This window comes from Sorghum bicolor, chromosome 7 (assembly GCF_000003195.3).
Source record: "Sorghum bicolor cultivar BTx623 chromosome 7, Sorghum_bicolor_NCBIv3, whole genome shotgun sequence".
NCBI classification, from domain to species: domain Eukaryota; kingdom Viridiplantae; phylum Streptophyta; class Magnoliopsida; order Poales; family Poaceae; genus Sorghum; species Sorghum bicolor.
The window spans coordinates 39951324-39961447 of record NC_012876.2 but is presented as its reverse complement, the minus strand read 5'-3'; the positions used below and the strand labels follow the sequence as shown (position 1 = coordinate 39961447).

At 44.1% G+C, this 10124-nt stretch overlaps 1 protein-coding gene across 1 annotated transcript; it reads left to right on the top strand.

Moving 5' to 3' along the window:
• LOC110437260 (putative uncharacterized protein DDB_G0289159) lies at positions 8312–8806 on the top strand. The gene has a single exon (XM_021465644.1). It carries the CDS (start codon positions 8312–8314, stop codon positions 8804–8806), a length of 495 nt encoding a protein of 164 aa, XP_021321319.1.

The following is a 10124-nucleotide window of genomic DNA, read 5'->3' as shown; positions in this document are numbered from 1 at the left end:
CTAATCCTTGTCTCACTATTACTCTAATAACTACCATCTTAACTGAAAGGATGTATCCGTTTGCTAGAACATACTGCATATTGAATTGCTACTATATAGAAATATAGAATTGTATATATCACAGATAACATCAGAGATTAATAAATAGCTTACTTTCAAAATATACACAATTTAGACTCCCCCTAAATTTGTGGCTGTAGAGGTGCAATGATTGTTCTGGCTTTGTGGATAAATGATGTTTATCCCTCGAATGAAGAGCAGGTTTGATTCAGTTACTAGAATCACTCCATAATTGTTTTCCAATGTTACCAGAATATAATTGAACTAGTCTTGACTTTATAGCACAGTTTGCCTCACCTAATTCAATTTATGTTCTTGTATTTCCTTTGGAACTAGTTTTCTTGATAATGTGCAAGTATCATATAACATTCAAATAGTAGATGTATGCATATTGGAGGAATATTATACTTAAATGCTTTTGTACAGGTACTATATTTTTGCTCTTATTTGCCATGCAGGATTGATGAAACTCACTAGTGAGGAACGTCCGGCTGGTGGCATGCAAGAGGATTTCTTAGTGTCTTATATTTTTATTTCCGTATGATCATGTATTCTAAATAAAAGATTGTGCCATGGATTGTTTTTTTTATGTCCCTCATTGTAATTTCCAACAGTTAATTCTTAATATATGTACAAGTGTTGTTATTTCTCATGTTTGATGGACTCTAATTTCCAATTAAATTGCAAATGTGTTTTCTCTTAATTTGGCTCCAAACAAAAATATGTTTCAAGTGACATTTAGATGGTTTAATCCAAGCGAAGCATAGAGTACAGCCCCAATATATATATGTTGCAACAAACTGTAGAAAGTATTCATATGCGGTTAGTACAAACACATATAAGTGTTGCTATAGTCATCAATATCTGTTGCAAAACTGCAACGGTTATTAGTTGGTGTTACCAACGCATATCTAAGTGTTGCAATAGACACTTGCAACGCCACTTCTAGCAACGCATAGTAAATACGTTGGTATAGACCTTACCAACACAAATATGGACTTTTAACAACACATATATGTGTTGCAAAAGGGGTGGCCATTTTGTAGTGTGAGTAAGGAGATGGGCCTATAATCATTGACTGTCTGAGGATTTTGAACTTTTGGGATCAAGGTTATATATGAACTGTTGATGCTCTTGAGACAGTAGTTATTGTCACTAAAACTTCTACAAAGAGCATAGAAATCTTATTTAATCACCTCCCATGAGGCCTTTGTGAACTCATTGTTGAAGCCATCTAGACTTGGAGATTTATAATTTGGCAGTGACCTAACTACTGTATCAACTTCCATGTTTGAGAATGGCTCCTCTAGGAACAAAAGACTGGTGCTTCTCTGAACTAGGAGTTCGTGTTCTATGGTAAATCCTATAAATTCTGAGACTCCCAATCTTTCTTTGAATTCAGTCCAAATTAGTGCTTCCTTCTCCTGATGTTGTGAAAGCTATTATCCTTGTCTATTGACCAGATGAGTGATTAGCTTGTTTCTGTGTTTTATCGTTGCATTGGCGTGAAAGAAGTGACTTCCTGCATCACCAAGTTGGACCCACTTAAGAGATCCTCATTGCTTCCAGTACTCTTTTTGATTTTCTAATAATGTCAAGAGGTGATCCTACAGTGCTTTGTAAAAGTTCCATTCCTCTAAGCTTAGGTCTCTGTAGTCGCTGATGATGTCTAGGAAGAGCAGGAGTAACCTTACGTTTGCTATGGCTGTCATGATGGTAACCTTGGCTGCCTGCCAATTTCGTAGACCTTTTCTGAGGTTCTTCATTTTAGTCGTTATCATTTTTGCTGGATTGATGTAGTTGTAACGAGAGTACCAATTTTGTTGTAGAATACCTCGGATGTCCTGTTGCTTAAGCCAGACATTTTCAAACCTGAAGCAGTGGGATCTTGGGATGGCTGTGGAAATATTCACAATACAGGGGCAGTGGTCAGAAGGCGTCATATCAAGGGCTGTGGCAGTAGTGCTAGGATATGCAGTTGCCCAAGCACTCGTGGTGAACACCCAGTCTAGTTTCTCCAAAAGTGGGGAAGGTTGTTGCATGTTAGACTAGGTAAATTTCCATCCCTTCAGTGTAATTTCGGTGAGCCCTATTCTGCTAATGGCTTCGTTGAATCTAAACATGTTGTTTAAATCACCGCTACGTTTATTTGTATCCTCCAAATTCCTGATCAAGTTAAAGTCCCCAAGGATAAGACTATGGCTGTTGCAAGGGGCATAGATGACCATGATGGTCTAGGAGCTGTTGTCATGAAGGGAGGTGAACTTAATGATGATGGCAAAATCACTTGTGTTGATTGTTTCACCATTGAATATCGCCCCTTTCCAAGCTACTAAGATTCCTCCAGAGGCTCCCACAGAGGGTAGGAGGTTGAAGGAGTCGAATTGAGGGGGGCAAATATTCCGCAGAAAAGCAGAGTCGATATTTGTCATTTTTGTTTCCTATAAACAGATGATGTCACATTGTAGCTCAGTGATTTTATTCCTAATAGGACTCCATTTCTTGTTTGAGTTTAATCCTCTTACATTCCAGGTTAGCACCCTCCAAGTTCTATTATTATTGTGATTCATGATTAAAGTTGTTGGATTGGAGAGGTTCTGCAAGAGTCAGTCTAGGCAGCCAAGATTGAAGTAGTGGAACTTTAATAAGAACCAAAACCATAGGGTAACCCTAGTTCTGACACAACTATTTAGAGAAAACTAATTCAGAGTACTTCAAGTGGCTCCCTTCATGGTGAGCGTTCTGGACTGCGGTCTCCATACTAGTACTGCTTCCTACCACATCACTGTTGTACAAATTGTTATCCAAAGACTGGGTAACCAACATTACAGTAGATAAGAGAGCCACATTGTTGCTTCAAAATACATTGTCATTGCTAAAGTCATGCTGTCAGGCCAACTGAACTTTAGTCCTTGCTTGCCTTGCTGGTGTCCCATTTGTCATTGCTCCCATCTTTTTTGGATTTCTTCTTGATTGGCTTCCCCACCTTGCCCTTGTTCTTCATCAACTTGTCATCCGTCAGGTCATCAGGTTCCATGCCACAAAATTGCACACCGAGATTACGTATTGCTTTTGGTGGTAGTGTGGGTGGGCTAGGTTTATAGTAGAAACAATTCATGATTGGGCAGCTTGGTGATTTCAACCCATTGCTATTTGATTTTTGTCTGTCACTTCTACGTACCTTAGTGTCCACCAACGGCACAGTCCTTTTTGCAGGGGTTCTTTTCCTAGTTGCTCCCGTGGATGATGTTTGCTCCTCCAATATAACACTCCAAAATTTGAATTTCAAATTTAGTTTGAATTTGGTTTAGTTTTGGCTTAGTTTGAATTTTAGGCAATTATTAAATAATTTACAAAAAAATTAATAAAAGAAAATATAAGGTAGAAACATGACTGAATTGCATTCATGCTGATGCATTGTTTTTGTTTGAGTTATTTAATGCTTGGTTGCGCTGGGTTTTTATTTTGGAGACTAGAAAAGAAAAATAGGAAAAATCTGTTTTGTATAAAAAAAAGAAACGCTTCACCCCTCCCCTCTCTGGGCCGGCTTTTCCCCTCGGCCCAGCGCCCCGCGCGCCTCCCCCTCTCCCCCGCCTTCTGCCCGCGTGGGCCTCTGCGGCCCATCCCGCGCACCAGCCCCAGCAGCCGCAGCGCAGCAGCGCCCCAGCGCGTGCCCCCCTACTCCTTGCCGCCGCCCGCTGACCGGTGGGCCCCGCAGGTGGGACCCACCTGTCATCCCCAAGCTCCGTCCGAATCGGACGGGAGCAACCGCCGCGCCGCCGCTCGGATTCTGCGCCCACACACGTCCCCAAGTTCGCCGCGCCTTTTAAATAGCGCCGCAACTCGCGCGCACGCATCCCTAGACGCCCAGCCGTGAAACCCTAGCCCTAAGTCGCCAACTCGCTGAATCCCGAGCGCCGCCGCCTTTCGAAACTCGCCGTCGTCAACTCGTGGAGGTGAGCCCCCTATCGTGTTCGTCGCGTCGAGGCGCGCCCGCCCGTGCCCTCGGCATGCCTTCTCGTGCCCCGCATCGCCGTCGCCGGGAGCTCCGCGGCCGCGGCCGGCCGCCCCGCACCCAGCCTGCGCGCTCACCCCACCGCAGGCGTGGTCCACATGGACCGCGTTCCCCTGCCCCGCGTGGCCGGTCCACCATGGACCCGGCCCACGCCGCCGCCGTAGGCCAGCCAGCCCGCCGCCGCCACGTGGCCAAGCCGGCCACGCACCCGCGCCGCCCCTGGCCTTTTTGCAAAAAGGCCCCTGCCTTTATTTGAAATCAACCCGCAATCCAGTCCATTCAAAAATAATTAGATTTATGCCCCTAGTTTTACAGTTTAACACCTGCAGCCATTAGTATTTATAGTTTTAATCCAAATCTCGTTTTAATTCAGTTTTAATTAGTTTAATTACGAAAAATAGTTCAGCTTATCTACAGTTTTGCCATCCAACTTGTTTTAGCCATAACTTTTGCGTCTTAGCTCCGATTTAGGTGATTCTGGTCGCTATAGTTTCGTCTCGTCGAGTAGAATACAGTAGTGCAGTTGCTTTCTGTTTTCGCATACTTTGGTGTACTGTTTCTGATTTAGCTTGTTTGCTTGCATGTATTGCTTCGTTTGTGTGATGATTGTCGCGTATAGCCAACGAGACGCTTGTGAAGGAAGAGGATCAGGATCCCGCTGAGTTCGAGCAACCCGACTACAATCAAGGCAAGTGTAGACACCGTTTGATCATTTTGAGCCTACTCATTAATGTCATTTACTTTATGTGCATGTGTCCAATGAATGCAAACCCTAAGGACATGATTAGCTTTACTGACTATTCCTTGTTCACCTGGGATTATGTATACGGGTAGACTAGGTTATACTAGGTATGCTTAGCTGCTCTACTCATCTTATGCACATGCCTAAACAAGTAATAATCTCTACTCAACTTGATGCTTAAACTGTGCTAAATCTTTGGTCACTGCGGTGATGGCGATGTTGGATGCTTACTAGCATCGTGATGATGGTGGTGACAGGGGGAGCGGGTACTGTTGGTGGTCCGGTTTGTCGGGCGTACCCATCTCTGCTATCCGTAAGGACTTAGTCATGGAGCGGCACCCTGGGACATATAGTGCAGCTCCAAGCCATATGGCTCTGGCTTGATTAATTAGCAGGACCTCCACTTGTAGGGTGGTACTTTCCGGGTAGGCGTGAGGAAGTAACTTGGGTAATGAATATTAAGTTGTCAGCTGCTCGGTACACCATGACTATGGGTATCGACTACCGAGCGCCCCGGTAAAAACTTGCGAGTGGCATCCTATTAGTTGGACCCTGTGAAAGGTCTCGTAGTGAGACCCTGCCTGCTCACCTTGGTTGTGTTTTGGGGAGTCATGACCCCGGGCAAATGGGAATCACGACTTGGAGTGAACGTGCACACCTCTGCAGAGGGTAAAACTGATATATCAGCCGTGCTCACGGTCACGAGCGGCCCAGACTCTCACATGATGAGCAAATTGGATTCACTGGATACTTGGAGATGGAACTTGGCGAGGTTGCTACCTCGTGTTTTGGTGGAATGGCTATTCCGTGTTGGTAGGATTGCTATCCTGTGTTAATAATTGGGGTTAATCCTTGGACTATAATTATTAGGATAGTCTTTTAAAAGATGCTAATTACTACTTACACTAATTAAGGGTTGGGTTTATGCTACTCATAATTAGTAGTAGGCTGTTCTAATAATAGTCATAATTAAAAGTGATCAACTAAAATGCTACCGTAGTCAAACCAAGTTAGCTTTACCTTGCCTTGCATGTCATTACTTTCCGTCTGTGCTTGCTGAGTTCGACATAAACTCACCCTTGCTATAATCATTAAAGGTTGCTCGGACGATCAGGAGTTCAATTGTGATTTCCCTGAGGATTACCCTAAATCGCCTGGTTGCTAGGCTCGTGTGGTTCAGCCGTCGACCTTCCTGTGGCAAGGTGGTCCTGCTACGTCGGTGTTTAGTTTTTCCTTTTTTATGGAACAATTTAGCTTATGCTTCCCATTCACACTTTGATATACATTTGGCTTGTAATAATGGTACCTTTACTCTCATTTATGTAATACGTTTGAACACTGTGTTTTGTACCATTGATGAAGTCGATCCATGTGTGTGAATTTGAGATCCTGGCGCTCATGTGATTTGGCACCCGAATGCTCTTTTACATCCGGGTGTGACAGAAGTGGTATCAGAGTCCTGTTGACCGTAGGATCACGCAGCCTAGTTAGAAACAGCCATTTAGTATGTCCCTTTTGGGTGAAATACACCACTGGATCTGTTAACTAGCTTACTAACCTGTCTCTCATTAGACTTTATCTATTAGCCTTATCTACTTACATTTACTAACAATTCAGTTTTATTCACTTTTACTTCTTGCATTTAATACCTTGTCATTATTTATTACTTCCTGCTTCTCATACTGCATTTATTTTCTTGTTCCAAGTTTTATTACTTACTATTTGAACCTTTCTTTTATACCTTGTCTTTTATTACCTTCTTGTTCCTTGTTCCTTCTTGTTCCTTGTTTTTCATTATTACTTGAATTATGTTTTATTTTTTGCCTTGTTGACAATTTCATTACCTTGTCTTACTTTATACCTTCATTACTTGCTTTCATATCTTACCATAAATACCACCAAAGTTCATATCTTCCATCTACTATATAATCTTTGTTCATCTTCATTACACATACACCAGTGTCTTCATTTATGTCATTCATACCTTTATCATTGTCATGATCTATTAATCGTTTCCTGCATGTTTATGGATCTTATGTTCAAATAGATGACTCGTCATATGACCTGCCGCAAGAGCGTCATTCGTTTCCGTCCCGTTCAAGCTGTGGAGTTCCCGTTGACCGGTCGCGTTGATAACATTGAGTTCTAGCCTAGCCAGCATCCTGATGACGGAGCTAACCTCCAAGACACGGAACCTTATGAAGGACAGCAACCACCCTAAGCTCTGGTGGTGCATGGAAGGGCGCCTTGTTGGGTCACTGGAGGAGACGACCCCTTCGGTGATGACGATGACGATGATGAGGATGCCCCTAGAGGACCTGGAGGACCTGGTGGACCTGGAGGACCAGGAGGTCAAGATGGACTCTTCGCTCCTGATGATGGGTGGATCGTGACGGTCCGCACCCGGGATGGTTCTTCCACATTGAGTTGAAGCGCCTCCTCGACCAGCAGCTAGGACATGGCATGTCCGCAGTGGAGTACCGCAGCGAGCATTAGAGTCACCTGGAGTACCCGGCGTTCTGGAAGGTCTGGGCACACGTCGGCAAGCCTAACCTGACGCTGAGAGCACTCAGGATCATGTCTATACATGAAGCTGTGGCAGAGAGGTCTACCTAGATGGAGGGCATCAATGATGCTGCTTGTCAAGCTTTCTACGCATACCGTGATCACTTCTTCGAGGACATCAGCCAGGACGCACGTCGCTACTACCCTCGCCGCCGCCATGGAGAGTTGGCGATGACTATTGCTTCTACTACTGATGAGCAAAACCCCCGCATGCACAGGACTGTCAAGCTGATGGCGGTCACCAACATCGAGCTCAACAGTTCACTAGTGGAGGTGAAGCAAGTGCGGAAGGAGCTAGATGATGCCAGGAGGAGGATAGCGTAGCTGGAAGCTCCGATCACTGGAGTGCCACCGCCTTCACCTCAGTGGCCTGCTTTCTCTCTGCTCCATGAAGACCCAGCCTATGGAGATGCCAGCGCTCGTACTACCATAGAATAGGAGTTATCCCCAGCTTAGTAATGCTTAGAACGTTAGCATGATCTTAGTTATGCGAGTCTAGTGTTTAGTGGTTTGCTTAGAGTGCTTTGCTTGGTTTGTGTGAGAACTTGATTTATTATTGTGTTAATGGTGTGATTTGGTTCTTTGTAATGAGTGCGATGAGTTGTGGGTTATGTCTACAACGCATCAAGAACAAGATTAAGTATTAAGTTAATATGAGATTGTTAGTTTGGGTTATCTTCGGTCTCATTGATTTGTGCTTTATCATATTTCATATCGCTCTATCTTATCAGTCTTACTTTATCATGATCAGTTCATTATCTATATATTCCATCTGTTATGAGTACTGTGTTATATCAACTGAAAAAGTGAAGTTACTATCAGCTGGTTCACACTCTGAGGAGAATAGTATGACTTTGCAGTTTACATTACAGATCAGATTTACACATATGAACTACACCTGATTTTATTATATTATTTCTTTACATCAGATGCCTGTCAACACCAGGAGCAACTCCAATGGAGGAAACAATGGTCAATCCAACAACAACAACAACAACAACAATGGTCATAGCGGGACCAATGCCAACCCTCCACCTATGAATCAGCCCATGACCATTGAGCAGTTGCTGACTATGCAAACTCAGCTGATGCAAGGAATGGCCCATATTATGAACAACATGCAGCAGAACCAGAATCAGAATCAGCATCAGAACCAGAACCAGAACCAAGGAGGTAACAACACGTTTGCCCCACCTAGGGACAAACGTGGGGAGTTCATGAAGGGATGCCAACCGTTCTTCTCTCACTCAGCTGACCCTATGCAAGCTGAGGACTGGCTTAAAGCTGTGGAGAAACAGCTGGTCATTGCTCAGTGCAATGACAGAGAGAAGGTTCTGTATGGCTCTGGACAGCTTCAAGGAGCTGCACAGGACTGGTGGGACTCTTACTGCTTCGCGCATCGAGACCCAGATACTATCACTTGAGATGAGTTCAAGGTCACCTTCAAGACTCATCATGTTCCTGCCAGATTGGTGAAGCTGAAGAAGAAGGAGTTTCTATCTCTGAAATAGGGCTCCATGACTGTTTGTGAGTATCGCGACAAGTTCACTCAGTTGTCGCGATATTGCCCGAATGAGGTGGAGAACGATGAAGACAAGCAAGATCACTTCGTGGAAGGTCTGAATGATGGTCTATCCTACATAATGTCAAATGTCAAGTATGCTAGCTTCCAGGAGATGGTGGACAGGGCATTGGTGCTTGAGATCAAGTGCCGCAAGATGGAAGACAAGAAGAGGAAGTATAATTCCTCTCAGCAGCAGGCTGGTGCCAGCCGTCCCCGCTACAACAACCAGCAGGGCTCTCAATCTCGCCCTACATATCAGTCTAGTAACCAAGGACAACAGTAGAATGTCAGGTACAGCAACTAAAGTCAGCAGACGAGTCAGCGCTACAACAACAATCAGGTGCAGCGCCCCGCTAGTCAGGCGCCTCGTCAGAATGCCCCAGCACCATCAGGCTCTCGCCAGAACTCCAACACTGTCCCAGCAAAGCCCAATGCCAACCCCACCCCCACTGGAAAAACTTTCTTCATGTGTGGTCAGCTTGGACACTATGCGAATGCTTGCCCCCAGAGGCAGAAGAACAACAACAATGGAAGGGTGAATCATGTGAAGTTGGAAACTGTTGAGGAGGCTCCAGATGTGGTAGTTGGTACGTTCCTTGTCAACTCTTGCCTAGCTACTATTTTGTTTGATACTGGAGCATCACATACTTTTATAAGTGCACAGTTTGTTGAGAAACATAGTATAGCCACCTGTACCATGCAAAACACCATGATAGTTAAATCACCTAGGGGAAAGATGCATACTAATACTTTGTGTCCGGGAATGAGCATTAAAATAAGGGGGTAGATTTTCCTGTTAATCCCATTGTGTTGGGTTCAGAAGGTTTATATATGATTTTGGGAATGAGATGGTTGGCCAAGTTTAAGGGTACTATTCAGTGTGCTGAGAAGTCAGTTGCTCTAACAGCACCTAGTGGGAACAGCATTGAGGTAAGAGTTTCTCTGTCACTTAGCAGTGAAGGAACAGTTTACCATGTGAGCAGTGGGTCAGTAGAGGATATCCGAGTTGTGAAAGAGTTTCATGATGTGTTTCCAGAGGATTTGCCAGGTATGCCACCTGAACGTGAGATTGAATTTGTTATTGATTTATTACCTGGTACTGCACCCATATCTAAGAGACCTTATATAATGGCTATTAATGAGTTAGAAGAACTTAAGAAACAACTAAGGGAGTTACA

Coding starts and splice junctions, on each gene's coding strand:
- LOC110437260 (XM_021465644.1), top strand. CDS start 8,312: ATGCCTGTCAACACCAGGAGCAACTCCAATGGAGGAAACAATGGTCAA.